A 15887-nucleotide genomic window follows, 5' to 3' on the forward strand; every position below is an offset into this window, starting at 1 on the left:
ACCTCATATCAACTATAAATCCAAAAGAATCATTCCAGACATTATCAAACATCCTAACAGTGACTACTACTCAGATTAAAAAACTGACTTCACTTATGCTCAGCCTATATCAGACTTGATTTCCACCAAATTTTTTCTGTTGCTCAGTGTATCATTTTATTATATTGCATTTTCTTAGAAAACCAAGAACAAAAAGGTCACTAATGCTCCCATTCTAGAGAACTGTGTAATAATGCACTATCTTTATCTCATATATTGGCTTGGTGCTTTCCAATTGTATACTGCTATCTGAGATTATTTTATAGGATACTGCCACACTAGGAGCTCAGGATATTATTTTTACTGTAATGACTGTGTGTCTTCCCTGCTTTACTCCCCTTTTCAGAAACACTGAAGGTTCCCAATGTGCCCTCATTCGCTAGGGTGTTGAGAACATAAAGATGAAAAGGATGTCATCTCTGGCCCCAAGTTGCTGATGTCCTTGTGCAATCCTTCACTTTATGGAAGTCGGTGTAAGATATGGATCCATAACACTGGGATAGAGCCGATAAGCTCTGCCAAGAAAAGTGACCTGAAAATTGGCTTCACTGTCAGGAGTTTATGTTACTGCATCAAATGCAGGGTACTACATTCCAAGAGAAAGAGTAGGGGAAGAGAGAGAAGGTAGCAAGGAAGAGGTGCCTGGTGCTGACTGAAGGCTTCCTTTAAAGAAACGGTGTGATGCTATTCCAGTTGGCACTGCCCCAGGCCATTGGAACTGCACTTCATACAGTGACCATGGCACCATGCAATAAAGTGTTACTTACATTCAGAGCCTCAATCTTTTTTTTTAGACAGTTTCGCTCTTGTTGCCCAGGCTGGAGTGCAATGGTGCAATCTCGGCTCACTGCAACCTCCACCTCCTGGGTTCAAGCAATTCTCCTGCCTCAGCCTCCTGAGTAGCTGGGACTATAGGCATAAGCCACCATTCCCAGCTAATTTTGTATTTTTAGTAGATATGGGGTTTCTCTATGTTGGTCTGGCTGGTCTCGAACTCCCAACCTCAAGTGATCTGCCTGCCTTGGCCTCCCAAAGTGCTGGGATTACAGGCTTGAGCCACTGCTCCCAGCCAGGTCTCAACTTTTAATCATTATTTCACACACTGTGCCTGGCAAAAGATTTTGTTCTGAATAACTTTATTGTAAGTCACATAATCTTACTTTAGGCTTGACATAACAGGAAGTTACAGAGCTGTAAATACCCACTGGTCATTACCTTACTGAGTTTAGAAAACTTTTGAATTTGTGACATATATTAATTGCACTTAAATAGGCAGTGAGAGAAAGATAGATTTATAAAGACATCATTCAAAAGGATTTTTACATTTGGGTGTGCCTTATCCGATTACAAAAATTTCAAACCATCTTCCCACCTAGGGCCTATGGAGAGTTTTCTCTTTCCCTGGGACTGAACTAGCACAAAGCACTAAAGCGTTTAAGCAAACGTGAGTATCACTGAAAAGCACAAGAAGAAAGTCTTGATGTGGCTGCAAGAAACCAGAAGGCAAGATTGCCTGGTTGAGAAAGAAAATGTATAAATGTGTGTGTGAGATCACAGGCAGCAGCTTCTCTGTGTTGACTTCAGATGTCTTTTCCGCAGTCAGGGCACAGGATGTCGTCCCTCTCCGTGAGAAAGCCACGCCCCACCAGTGAGAGGGAGCACTTCTTACAGTTAAAGCAGTCGTTATGCCACTGCCGTTCCTCAAAGGAGATGTATTTTGTGCCACCAAGTCCTGTTAACAGAGAGAAATAATACTGGATGAAGAACTAGTGAGAATCAGACAACTGGGACTGAAAAAGGAATTCTGGTTTGATCCATTTCAAACTTTGGATTGTGTAATATGGATAGTGAGAGTTTCTAGTGACTGGGTGCTGGGAATCTATACATAAATCGGATTCTATGCACAGCCTGGAGGAGCTAGTGAATATCAGAAGAGATGCATAAACTGGTTCCAAAACGATGTGATAGGTGCCATAAAAGAATGCTGCCTCTGTGTATTTGTTGTGTTTTCCCACAAAAATGAAACTCCGTGAGAACAGGGAGCAGATTTCTCTATGCCTTCACTAGGTGCCTCATGTCACCTGGTGCTCAAATTTTTGTGACTTAATGACTGACGCACTGAAGGGAGTGTAGAAGAGGAAAAGGTTAATCCTCTCTGGGATGACCAGGAAAGGCCTCATAAAGTGGGATGTGGGTGGGAACAAGGGGAAAGGGATATTGTTGCAGAGGAAAGATCCTCAGAAAGCTACAGACAGATAGAATAGAATCAAATACTTAAGGTACATTGGTTCCTGATTATAATAGTTGGTTTCTACTGAAGGTGACAAATCTGAAATAGAAAAGATTCAAATACATGGGCTTATCTCAGGATTGTGATTGATCTAGCGATATTTGGGTCATGAACTCCAATTACAAAGAGTTCTTTCAGAAATAATCGTTCTGTCAACCTTATTAAATACAAAGTAGGGCCACCCTGATGCCCCCATTTCTAATAGCCTGGGGTCTCCGACTTACGTGAGGAGTCAGTAATTTATCAAACAGTTCCTATTATAACTTAATTGTCTAGGCTGGTGTTTGGCATTAATTTCTTGCACATGGGGGAGATCTCAGACATAACCCTCCTCAGCAAGTCAGGGACAGGGCTAGGCCCTAAACCCAGGCCTTTTAGTGCAAGTTTCTGTGCCTTTTCTAGTACCTCACTGCCGCTGCTGCCAGACTACGTACTGGCAAAACTTTTCAACTCTCTTTTCCCAAATATCTCACAGCTTTAACAACAGTTATATCAAATAGAATATCAATTGCCTTTACCAGTTCTAGACACCTAAGGGCTATGGAAGACCACAAACCACAGCACTCACTGGCCAGCACTGCAGCAGAACCCAACCATGGTTTAAGTAAGTTGTCCCAACTTTTCTGCACAACTAAATTATCTGGGAAGCTTTTGAAAAGCCCCATGCCTTAAGTCACAGCTCACATTGATTAAATCATGACCCAAGCACCAGTCATTTCTAAAGCACCCAGGTGTCTCCAATGTGCAACCAAGTATTGGAAAGTAAGGCAATGCTGTCACTTGATTTAGGAAGAGAGGCTTCTGGGGTTTGGAAAGTGGGTGTTTTTCTTCTCAGTTTATTGATCACTCTAAGTTAGCTACACCAGGAAGGAGCTCCCCTGGCATTTCTACCATTCCACATTTCTCCTTCCTCTCACCTCTGATGAGTCCCCCTACAGCATAGAGCCAGAGGCAAGGAGGAACACTGGCAGAGGGGAGGAAGTAAAGGTGTTAGTGACAGGAGACAAGCAGGGCAGCTGTCCCAGGTTGAAATTCTTTTAGGAACTCCTCTTTTGCCCTGAAATGCCAGCAAATGGAGCAAGTTGTAGAAAAGAGAGCCAAGGATAGCCCCAGGGGGATGACTCTTCCTAACGGGAAGATGTATATACAGTCAATTCCGCTTATTCCTGGAAGCTATGTTCCATAATCTTCCTGTGCACAGTGAATTAGCAAATACTGAACCACTGCTCCTATGAGAAAAACAGGGTTAGGTTCCTGTAAGCCTCTGGTCACAAGATTTTCATCAACTCATCAATACGAAATGTTGCTTTGTGTGTATGTTTCTGTTTAAAGATTCCTTATTTAATATATATTGTTGATTCATGAACATTGAACTTATGACCAACAGCACTATTCATGCTTAAATGAAGCTTATCTAACATGTATTTTTCTTTGTAAGGCACATCACAGCCTTCTTTTTTTTTTTTTTTTTTTGAGGCAGTGTCTCACTCTGTCACCAGGCACCAGGCTGGAGTTCAGTGGCGTGATCTCAGCTCACTGCAACCTCTGCCTCCCAGGTTCGATCAGTCCTCCTGCCTCAGCCTCCAGAGTCGCTGGGCCTACAGGCGCACACCACCACGCCCAGCTAATTTTTGTATTTTTAGTAGAGATGGGGTTTCACCATGTTGGCCAGGATGGTCTTGATCTCTTGACCTCGAGATCCGCCCGCCTCGGCCTCCCAAAGTGCTGGGATTACAGGCGTGAGCCACCGCGCTCAACCACCACATCACAGCCTTCTTGCACTTAGGGACACTAGAAAGAACTTTACTTGGAGGCCATTTAAACAGCAGAACTGCCCACAAAAATTCAAAAAATTATCACTATGTAGACTATGAAAAGGACTCTTATTGACAGGATGAGAGCTGAAACTAGAAGGCAGAGTGTCACCTTGTTCACCGACAGCTGGAAATGTGTGCATCAGACAATGCAAGTTTGTCACTGTTCTATGCATGTCTGATCACCATGAGTATTAAACTGGGGTTACAAATCAATTTTAGTGAGTAGGCAAATTTGCAAGTTCAGACTCTGGGAATCATGAGAATCAACTATATTTATGTGCAGCATCACTGCACATAACAAGTTGGAAAATGTCAACATCCAATTTATTTTAAAAAATTTAGGCCAAGTGTGGTGGCTCATGCCTGTAATCCAAGCACTTTGGTGGCCAAGGTGGGTGGATCACCTGAGGTCGGGAGTTCAAGACCATCCTGACCAACATGGTAAAACCCCATCTTAAAAAAAAAAAAAATTATTTAAATTTTATTAAAGAGAAAAAATATTAAGGACCTGTTAGAAGCTTAATCTAAACAATCAGTCTTGTACAATTGTTTGGAAATTTCTAAAACTTTAACTGCTGATATGAGCTGGCTGTGTCCCCACCCAAATCTCATCTTGAATTGTAGTTCCCATAATTCCCATGAGTTGTGGGAGGGACCTGATGGGAGGTGATTTAATCACAGGGGTAATTACCCTCATGCTGTTCTCGTGATACTGAGTTCTCACAAGATCTGATGGTTTTATAAGGGGCTTTCCCCCCACTTTTGCTCAGCACTTCTCCTTGCTGCCGCCATGCGAAGAAGGACATGTTTGCTTCCCCTTCCACCATGATTGTAAGTTTCCTGAGACCTCCCCAATCATGCTGAACTATAAGTCAATTAAACCTATTTCCTTTATAAATTACCCAGTTTTAGGGATGTCTTTATTTGCAGCATGAGAACAGACTAATACAGCTATTTTTCAAAGTTGCTCCATATGTTCCTAAACATTAGTCTCTGCTTTTCAAAGAATCAACTCTGCTGTTTTAGAGGAAAGCTTCTTATTTCGTTTCTCCTAGTGTTTTTTTTCTCAGTGTGACAATAACCACAGTTCACATCCATATCTAACATTTTACATTTGAAAGTGCTTTTATGTAGATTATATAACTTTATAAAGCTTAATGTTATAAACATTTACCTCAACAGAAGTTTGCTGAAAAAAGAAGTTAACTGCTAAGTTACTGCTTAAAGTTAAGCATTAAAAATGAGTATGTTCTGGCAAAAGACTGCATTTTTTTCCCCCAAATGATTCCAAGGGAAATCTGGTACATAAATGACCAGAAACAGATATTTTAACATAGGTAAAGTGTAAATACTATGATTTTTCTTTATCTTTTAATTTCACATGGAAATGTAATGAGCTCTGGATTATACACGAGAGAACTGTTTAGTGACCTGGGAAGGTGAGTTAGCTGAGTTAAGTGAACTTGGTTCTAGGCCTTAGGGAAAAGAAAGTCAAGGACAAGCACACAGGGGCTGCACAGACGTGTTTGTGTAATAACACTGCAAAGCCACATAGAAAAGCTAGGCCACCAGGTACTCCACGTGTCTGCCACCTTCTTCTGATAGGGACAAACCAGACAACTGAATGCAATGGGATTGGAAACTCCACATCATAAACTTCTCCTGTTATGGTAGAAAACACACTTTTCTCTCCCCACCCAGTCACTAATTTGTGTAGCAATATGTGGTGACCTTTTAAAGGACTTTAGTGTGACATCGTCTGTTCTCTACACTGAATTTCTTCAGCCTGCTTAATAGTTTAGTCCAGAAGCCTGGTCTGCCAGCCAGCCAGATTTTGGACTCTCTCTTAGCCAAATTCTTTTCAGGAATACAGTATGAAAAACTCCTTAGAACGTACCTTCTGCCCTCATATAGCTATGGCCTTGTGGCAGAAATTTCCCACTAAGATGCTTTGGAATACAACCGTCCCACTAAGATGCTAGGGGACACTTCTAAGAGCACAGCACAGCTGCTAAGCCTGAAGAGGCCTGTGTCAGTTTTTATTGTGGCATCACAGGCTCACAGACTGCAGTTTTAGAGATAATCCAACCCAAAGCAGAAACTAAACCAGAGCATTGGCCATAAGATTTTAAGTGATCAGGTGGGCTGCAGAGGAAGTAATCATTACTTGCTGAAGCATAGCCAGTGCCCCGAGGAGAGGAAAGCAGATAGGCAGAAAAGTCTGCTGTGCCCAGAGCCTTAGGGAGGTCTGGGGAGTTCAGGGATACAGACAGGGTCACATGCTAAAATACTAGGCCTTGCTCAACCTTCCAATTGCTTTTCGAAGTGGGGACCCCAGGACACTCACCACTGATGGGGTTGGTGCAGCCGGCACACTTCTTGGCATACAAGTCACAGAAGCAGCTCAGGCAGTAGGCAAACTCGTCGCGAGCCGTGAAGCGCTGCCCACACAGCTGCTTCCTGCAGGCGGTGCACACGAAGCACTCCTTGTGCCAGGGCTGCTCCCGGTAAGTGACCCCTCCCGTGGTGATGGGCTGCAGGGGTGAGGGGGAGAATCAGTGTGGCCTCTATTCTTGGCAGACATCTTCAGTCTCAGCTACTGCAACTGGACGATGCAAGATCCTCATCCAGAAAACGTCCGGTTTGTTAAGTCACCAAGACGCTGCTTTACAAACTTCACAGTCACCCGTTACCCTCGCCACACGCTTTCACTCCAGTGTCACAGGCCCTGGCTTTCCCATTAGTGCAACTGGAGCTTGGGGGTTGCCCTCAGCCCTTCCCAAGGATGCCAGGGATCTAAGGCAGAGGGCGCTTCAGTGGCACTGCCACCTTCCTGAGCAGGGAAGCAGCACGATGGAGGGATCGGGATTGAAGACAGCATCAAGGAGACCTAGGTTTGAATTCTAACCCTACTCCTTACCAGCCCTGTGGCTGGGGGCAGGTCATAATAAAGATCTCTGCACCTCAGTTTTCTCATCCAGGAAATGAGAGTGATGAGGTTAAAGGAGCAAGTTGATAGGAGTTCTTACTAAGAAGCCTGGCGGGGCAGGTGCAATGGCTCATGCCTGTAATCTCAGGACTTTATCATGCCTGTAATCTCAGGACTTTGGGAGGCCGAGGCAGGTGGATCATTTGAGGTCAGGAGTTCAAGACCAGTCTCTACTAAAAATACAAAAAATTAGCTGGGTGTGGTGGCGTGCCTGTAGTCCCAGCTACTCATGAGGTTAAGGCAGGAAAATTTCTTGAACCCTGGAAATGGAGGTTGCAGTGAGCCAAGATCACACCACCGCACTCCAGGCTGGGCAACAGAGTGAGACTCTGTCTCAAAAACAAAAACAAAACAAAAACCCTGGCAAGTGGTAACCGCTCCAACACTGCTCATGAGCCTGTCTCTCCAGCTACTCGTAGTGAAAGAAGGAAGAGGCTTAAAGGACAGCCAGGACTGGCACCTGCTGATGCCACAAGAAGAGATGGGCATCTTGGAAGTTTTGGGAAAAATAAGCCTGATACCGTCATCCTCACCTGTCTTGTGGTCTTAGAACATCTGTGAGGTGATGCTGCAAAGCCACACAAGGTGGAACTGACCGTCAGTACCTCAATTTTACCTGGAATTTCTCTCCAAATGTTGCTTCTCACATTCTATTTAAAAATGTGTGCTCAGTGGAGCTGAGGAAGCTATCAGAGGAGTGTAGATGGCTTCAGCTTTTGGCAGACGAAGGCCATGGAAGATGGAGTGCAAGCTCCTCACAGTCACACTTGTTTGCTTTTTATTTTTTGAGCACTTCGGTATCACCCAGTAACTCCTTTGGCCTTTACATAAAGCTTGTGAAGTAAGAAAGATATTACCTGAATTTAGGCCGGGCGCGGTGGCTCACGCCCGTAATCCCAGCACTTTGGGAGGCCGAGGTGGGCGGATCACGAGGTCAAGAGATTGAGACCATCCTGGCCATGGTGAAACCCCGTCTCTACTAAAAAAGCAAAAATTAGCTGGGCATGGTGGCATGCTCCTGTGGTCCCAGATACTCGGGAGGCTGAGGCGGAAGAATCGCTTGAACCCAGGAGGCGGAGGTTGCAGTGAGCCGAGCTTGCACCACCGCACTCCAACCTGGCGACGACAGAGCTAGACTCCGTCTCAAAAAAAAAAAAAAAAAAAAAGATATTATCTGAATTTTATGGATGAGTAAACTGAGACTCAGAGAAATTAAGAAGTGACTTGCCTAAGAATTCATAGCTGGCAAAGCAGGAGCTAGAATTCTGGACTCCCTTCTATCTTGTATTCTTTTCATTAAACCATAAATCATAGAGCATCTTCCTGTAACTCACCCCACTGCACAAGAGAATGAACACAAAACACGCTTGGTTGCAACATATCCATGTGGGTGCAGCAGCCCGTGTGTGTAAGACGCCTCCTCTGCCTGGAACATACATCCCGAGTCCTCCCTCGCTCCAGATTCCATGCTTCCCACCCACATCAGCTAACTCGATGCCTCTCAGCAGAGCATGACTTTCTCAGAGACTCCTTCCCTAAACACCACCCTGGTCCCACACTCCTCAGATGAGTTGAGGCTCTTCCATTCCACACCCTGCTCTTCTCCGCACACTGCTCAGTAACTACTGACGGGATTGACATTGGAGTGTACTTCCACCTCGATTACAGTTAGTGTCTGTGTCTTGTCCAGCATCGGATCCCTGAGTGCCTGAGAGGGCCAAGTTCACATCGAGGAATGGATGCTTTTGGCATGAATGTTTGTGTGTGTATTTAATGAACTTGTGCACAAAGGTATGCATCCCAGAAGGATGTGTTGCCTTCATTTCTGCAAATGAATAAAGCACATGTTGGAAAGATGACAGAGGAAGGGCAATTCAAAGGAACTTCCAGTAGGTCTTGATGAGAAAAACAAAACAAAATAAAAATATAAAGGGAAGAACAGGGAAGAGAGTCCCTAAAATAACAGCAGGAATGAGAGCTCACTCTAAGAATAAAGAAAAAAAACAGGAGTTTGCACTAATCTGACCAACATGGTGAGACCCTGTCTCTCCTAAAAAAGAATACAGAAATTAGCCAGGCATGGTGGTGGGTGCCTGTAATCCCAGCTACTCAGGAGGCTGAGGCAGGAGAATCGCTTGAACCTGGGAGACAGAGGTTGCAGTGAGTTGAGATCGTGCCATTGTACTCTAGCCCAGGTGACGGAGTGAAACTGGCTCAAAAAAAGAAAGAAACAGCGGCATAAGAGAAGAGGAAATAAAGAGAAATAAAATTTAAAGTAACAGTAATGAACAAATGGGGCTGGGCACAATGGCTCATGCCTGTAATCCCAGCACTTTGGGAGGCGAAGACGGCCGATCACCTGAGGTCAGGAGTTCCAAGACCAACCTGGCCAACATGGTGAAACCTTGTCTCAACTAAATGTGCAAAAAAATCAGCTAGGTATGGTGGTGCGTGCCTGAAATTCCAGCTACCTGGGAGGCTGAGTCAGGAGAAATTGCTTGAACCTGAGAGGCAGGGGTTGCAGCGAGCCAAGATCGCGACACTGCACTCCAGCCTGGGCAACAGAGTGAGATTCTGTCTTTAAAAAAGAAAAAGAAAAAAAGAACAGGTGGAAACAAGACAGAAGGAAACAAGAAACAAGAGAGAAAGGCTGAATGGAAATTGGTAAGAATACTCAGCACTTAGAAAAGGTGCAGGCGAGGAGAGCACATTCTCACCCAGGTAGCGGTATAGGGGATGTTTCTCCATGGCCCAGAGGCAAGGGTAGAGGTCCCAAGGGCAAAACAGTAGAATCTGGGTGAGCAGAGCCAATAAAAGGATGAGAGCAAACAGAGCCTGCAATGAGTTCTACAGCTGGCACTGCCCAGGGTGAGTGAGCAGTGGGAGGGTGCCACTCCACAGGCTGGCACAAATCCTAACAGCACAGAAACGCTGGAAGCTGTAGCATAATCAATGCTGCATGTGTTTAAGAGCCAGCGGGCACAGCAGAAAACTAAGCTATACCCTAAAGGATCCAGGTGGGGGCAATAGGGCAGGTAGGAGAGAGACGGCTTACTACAGGTGTGTGGTTCTCTTTCCTTCTTTAACCCAAACAGAGCCATGACTGGAACCACACATTATAGAGTAGATAGGTTTATTTTTTTTATTTTTTAAGATAAAGTCTCACTTGCCCAGGTGTGAGTGCAGTGGTGCAATCTCAGCTCACTGCAATGTACCTCCCGGGTTCAAGCAATTCTCCTGCCTCAGCCTCCCGAGGAGCTGGGACTACAGGCATGTGCCATCATGGCTGGCTAAGTTTTTTATTTTTAGTAGAGATGGGGTTTCACTATGTTGCCCAGGCTGGTCTTGAACTCCTAACCTTAGGTGATCCACCAGCCTTGGCCTCCCACAGTTCTGGGATTACAGGCCTGAGCCACCATGAATGGCCAGAGTAGATGCATTTAATAAATGATCTATCCCATATCCATGTGGCCAACCTTTTCTCCTTTACTTTTCTTCTCACATTGTCTCTCTCTCCTCCCTGTTCCCTCCCTTCCTCTCCTCCCTCTTCCTTCCATCTTTCTCTCCCTCTCAAGTTTGCAGTTGTTTTCCTGTTTTATTCATGGAGAGGAGTGGACAAGACAGCTTTGGGATAGTGGCTCCCCTTCCCTCTAATATCAGGTCATCCACATGAAAACATTCAGAAATGGTCTAGAAGAAGTCAGGGTTAAACGACTTGCTCACAGAGCACAACAGTGTTGATGTCTTTGAAAGAAGGATGGGAACACAGACCCAACAGATAAATGCTCAGAATGTAAGGCAGGACAGGCACAGCTCTCATGCCATTCAAGTATCACAAGTATCCTTTGTTTTTGGAAAGAGAACTGACAAACACAGACTGCGGAGGCAAACCGGCCAGAACATGCGAGAGCCAAGGGGGAATCTGAGATACCTTTTTGCACTGAACGCACTGCACGGCGTGTTGTTTCTCATAGCAGGGCACACAGAAATTCTGATTATCTTTGGGGATGAAACTCTTGGTTCCAATTGGCTGCTGGCAGCGGTGGCAGATGAAGCAGGTCTCGTGCCAGCTGTTGCCCTTGTACTCCATCTTGCGGGTACCTGTCATCGGGGTCAAGAGGAACACAGCAGAGGTATGGTTAGAGGGGAATGGAGTCCCAGCAACCCACCTTCGGAGCTTGCTGCCATCTAGTTTTGTGACCAGGGCAAGTCATTCCCGTTCTCGAAGGCTCCCCTCTGAATGGAGATAATTCCATTTTGCACAGGGCAGTGCTGTCTTTTGGTTCACTACTGTACACCCAGCTCCTAGAATAACATGTGTACATTTTAGGTACTTAACATTTATTTATTGAATATTGTGGTTAGGAATGTTAAATCTAAAAACAGTTAAGTGTCTCTCAGCAATGCAAAATATAAAGAGAAGTGTGGCATAGCTCCAATGAATTTCTATGGAGCATGAATTTTGAAGCATAGGGACCGTATTCACCTTCTGCACACCTGATAATGAACACCCCTTCTGGTTCACAGCTGGATGGAAACAGCTGGAGTGTGAATGAACCTGGGACCTTGAACCTGATTCAGTGAGCAGCCGCTACAACACTTACTTTACATACTAGCTGTTGAGCCAAGTTGTGATGTATCTTGGTGGTTTTAGGCACTGTGCTAAGTGCCATAGTTAAAACCTACATGTAATTTTTTTTTTCGTTTTTGTGACAGGGTCTCGCTCTGTCACCTAGGCTGGAGTGCAGCAGTGTGATCTTGGCTCACTGCAGCCTTGAACATCTGGGCTCCAGGGAAACTCCTGCCTCAACCTGAGTAGCTGGAACTACCAGGTGCACACCACCATGCCTGGCTGAAATCTACATGTATTTCTTGTACATCCATTTAGTAACTGCCTAATCCTGTGCCATCTCCTGTCTTTTGAATAACTATTAGCATTTGATATGTTTCTACCATGTCTCCGAGTGAATCGAGAAGCCCTAGGGAACTCAAACACTTATGGCTCACCCCTGGCGACCACCAAGCTGGAATCACTGCAAATGCTCAGTGTTTGTTGATTGATATTTTTTTCATTTTTGTTTACCAAAAAGAAGCGTATCTATTTATAGCAAGGGATGATTCCAGATAGGCATGTAAACAAGTACCCTTTGTATAAAGCAAATGTAGAGAAAGATCTGGGGAAATGAGTATCATGGACAAAGAAACAGGAAAGTGTTGTAAATGCGCGGACTAGCTGAGGGGCCCAGCCACGGTGTAAGAACCAAATCCAGACTGCTGCTTGCTTTTCAAATAAAGTTTTATTGGAACACAGCCGTGCTCATTCATTTACTTCCATTATTTACATCTGCTTTCACGCTAGATGGCAGAGTAGAGTGCAGCTGTGTGCAGAGTTGTTGTGTAGTTGTAGTAGGTGAGTAGTTGTGACAGACTATGTGGTCCACAAAGCCCCAAATATTTGTCTGGTTTTTGATGGAAAAAATGTTGCCAATCCCTGGGGACTGTGGCATCATACATGTGACTTCAACTGGGGATTAGGGAGTGATGGGGAATCAAGCCGACAGGGGGACCGCCTACTCCAGACCAGGTGGAAGCAGCTGCGGTAACACAGGTGGCTTATAGGAGTCTACAGACTAATCTGTAGCTCTCAGCCCAAAAATCTTGTGATCCCAAGGGCAAAGCTAGGAGTTGTATTTTAGCTGGCTAGGAAGTTGGTCAGGATATGTCTGTTGTCCAGTAATTATGAATGTGCTGAGAATTATCACATGATTATTTAGGGTCATGTTCTCATCTTCCTGTACTTCCAAGACCAGACATTTGAGATTATATAAAATACGCTGGGTGTGTGTTGGAGGACAATGCATGAGAGGGAATTTGGGATGGTGACATGCAGTGATCTTAAAATTAAAAACTAAGCTGTCCACGGAATTCAATTGTGGGGTAGTGAATCCCAAAACAAACATTACATGAAGCAATTGAAATTCAAGTAAAAATAGTGGAAAGACTTTGATGTACACTCCGCAAAGATTTTCTTCAGTCTCCATGCATACTTTTGTCACTTGCTCTTTGGACCTCTTTCATTCTGATGAAGCAGCCCAGGAGCCAAAGGATTTTGCCAATGAATATGGTGCAATTATGATCCTCACTGAGATCCCACACAAGAGCGTGCATGGCATTCTTGGTGAGTTCTGAAAGAAGTCTTATCAGATCAACACCAGTGCGAGGCCAACTGCACATGCAGGGGATGCACGGGGCTCCCGGCACCTCAGGGATGTGGCGCGTGCTCACGAGGCATGGTGATAGCAGTGGCCGCAGGCCTGCGTGGTCATATGCAGCAACGCCTGCAGGTGGCAGGAGCATTCCTTCTCCTAACTCAATTGCACACAGTGAACCAAGTCTCTCGCAGACAGAAGCGCAGTCTTGAAGATGGAATGTCTTCATCTGATTCAAACAGTCAAATGAGGCTGGCTGCAGTGCCTCAGCCCTATCAGCCTAGCACTTCGGGAAGCTGAGGCGGGAGATCTCCTGAGCCCAGAAGTTGGCCACCAGCCTGGGCAACATAGGGAGTCCCTGTCTCTACCAAAAAAAAGAAAAAAAAAATTAGCCAGGTGTTGTGGTGTGCACCTGTGGTGCTAGATATGCGGGAGGCTGAGGTGGGAGGATGATTCGAGCCACAGAGATCAAGGCTGCAGTGAGCAGTGATCATAACACTACCCTCCAGCCTGAGTGAAATCCTGTCTCAACAAAGTCAAATGAGGAACCAGACATTTGGTTGCAGGATTGGAGGCAGTATCCCTACTGGAGTCTGCTCAGAGGCTGTGGTGCATCTGTAAGCAATGTCTGCTAACAGGGGCGTGAGAGCTGGTAAACCCCAGCACTGGGGTTTCTGATGGTATTCCAGTTTCCTGATTAGTCATCAGGAAATTGACTTGTGTTGGAGAGTGGAGCTGGTGGGTGAGTTTTTCATTAGTCCTATAAATATAAATTCACTGTGAAAGCTGTGGACTGATGCTATAACCCAAATTCATCTTGAATGGGTTCTAGCACTTTTAAAAATCTAACCAAGGCTAGCAAGTGCTTTGATTCAGTGTTCAGTTGGTGGTGGTTGTTTGTTCTGCATTCACCAGGATTCTTCTAGATGCCCTGCCTTTGGTGCCCAGTCTGTTTCTTCTGGCAGAGGCACCTATAAAATGGGGATGAAGACATCCAACTCAGGGGACACTAAAGATTAAATGGGATTCTGTAAAGCAGCAGAACATCTGGCCCCTGTGTGTGCACTCAGGGGCTGGCAGCTGTGACTGTGTTGTTGTTATTACTACATAGCATTTCTTACCACAGAGCCTGAATTCCAGCTTCCCTCTTTCCTTAGTACAAGAGACTGCAGGCCAGGTAATTCTCAAATATTCAGTACGGGTTACCTCTCACTGAACATTGGGTTTTCGCTTCTTATCTGATCGTGTTTTTCTTTTCTTTCCCTTCCCAGTAAATACTAAGAGAAAGAGAAGGTGTGATAGTTAATTTTATGTGTCAGTGTGGCTGGCTATGGTACCCAGTTGTTTGGTCAAAGAACAGGTTACTTGTTGCCGTGAAGATGTTTTTTGGATGTGATTAACATCGAAGCCGGTAGACTTCAAGTGCAGCACACTACCTACGCATCAGGGCCGGGCTTTGTCTAATCGGTGGTAGGCCTTAAGAGCAAAGACTAAGCTTTCCCTAAGGGCAACTAATTCTTCTCCAGACTGCAATAGAGAAACCTGCCTGAGTTTCCAGCCTGCTGCCCTACGGAATTCAAATGCTACCATTTAGAACCACAGTATCAACTCTTCCCTGAACCTCAAGACTGCTGGCCTATTCTACAGATTCCAGACTTATCGGCCTCCATAGTCACATAAGCCAATCCCTTGAAATAAATCTTTTCTCTCTCCATATACATATATCTATCTATCTATCTATCTATGTGTGTGTGTGTGTGTGTGTGTGTGTGTGTGTGTGTGTGTGTGTATATATTCGATTAATTCTGCTTTCTGGAGAACCTAACACAGAAAGTCAAGACCAGTGAAAAATTGAAAATCGGAGAAATATGCATACTTTTTATATCATGGTTGGTGCTAACAGTTAAAGTCTTTTTTTTTTTTTTTTTTTTAAGATGGGGTTTCACCACATTGGTCAGGTTGGTCTCGAACTTCTGACCTCAGGTGATCCACCCACCTCAGCCTCCCAAAGTGCTGGGATTACAAGCATGAGCCACCGTGCCCCTAGTCTTAAGCAGCCCCTACAGTCCCCAGTGAAAGCTTCCTTGGGCCCTTGTTTGGAAGACTAGTCAGGATTTAATTTGTTTTTCAATTAATGTTGTGGTTCTTAGCGTTACCAGGAGTGCTGTCTCTGCAGTGACTCCTGGGGGGCAGGACACAGGTCAACCTGGCTTTCTACCGGCTTCAGTTCTCTTTCGCACTGTCGCACAGTACTGGGGCCCAAGGTTCCAGTCTCTGCAGGATCCAGGGGATCTTGGAAAAGGCCTTCCTGCCTGGAGCTGCCCCACCTAAAGTCACCATGCAGCCCTTCCAGCTGTCTTCCTTTACAGCTGCCAACAGGGCTGTGTCAGCCTGGGCATTTTTGTTCCTTGACATAGTGTGTCACAGTTGTTTTTGAGTTGTATTAACCAGAGAAATGTAGTAGCAGTAAGACACCATCTTATTAAAAGTCAAATTATTTCCTTGACTTTTAAAAATGATACTTCTTTTTTTTTTTTTTTTTT

General features: G+C 44.9%; 1 protein-coding gene across 2 annotated transcripts in view; it reads right to left on the minus strand.

The window, feature by feature from the left end:
- Nucleotides 1-1158: 1158 nt before the first annotated feature.
- The window catches only part of FHL2 (four and a half LIM domains 2), a 79101-nt gene continuing 64372 nt past the window's right edge, over nucleotides 1159-15887 (minus strand). For both annotated transcript variants that reach the window (XM_017541100.1, XM_017541099.2), the window contains exons 4-6: nucleotides 11067-11236; nucleotides 6494-6680; nucleotides 1159-1771 (exon numbers count right to left, since the gene is read on the minus strand). In XM_017541100.1, the coding sequence (XP_017396589.1) occupies nucleotides 1620-1771; nucleotides 6494-6680; nucleotides 11067-11236 (509 nt within the window). In that variant the 3' untranslated portion in view covers nucleotides 1159-1619. The remainder of the gene's footprint in view (nucleotides 1772-6493; nucleotides 6681-11066; nucleotides 11237-15887) is intronic.

The sequence above is a fragment of the Cebus imitator genome, unplaced genomic scaffold (genome assembly GCF_001604975.1).
Source record: "Cebus imitator isolate Cc_AM_T3 unplaced genomic scaffold, Cebus_imitator-1.0 Scaffold131, whole genome shotgun sequence".
NCBI lineage: Eukaryota > Metazoa > Chordata > Mammalia > Primates > Cebidae > Cebus > Cebus imitator.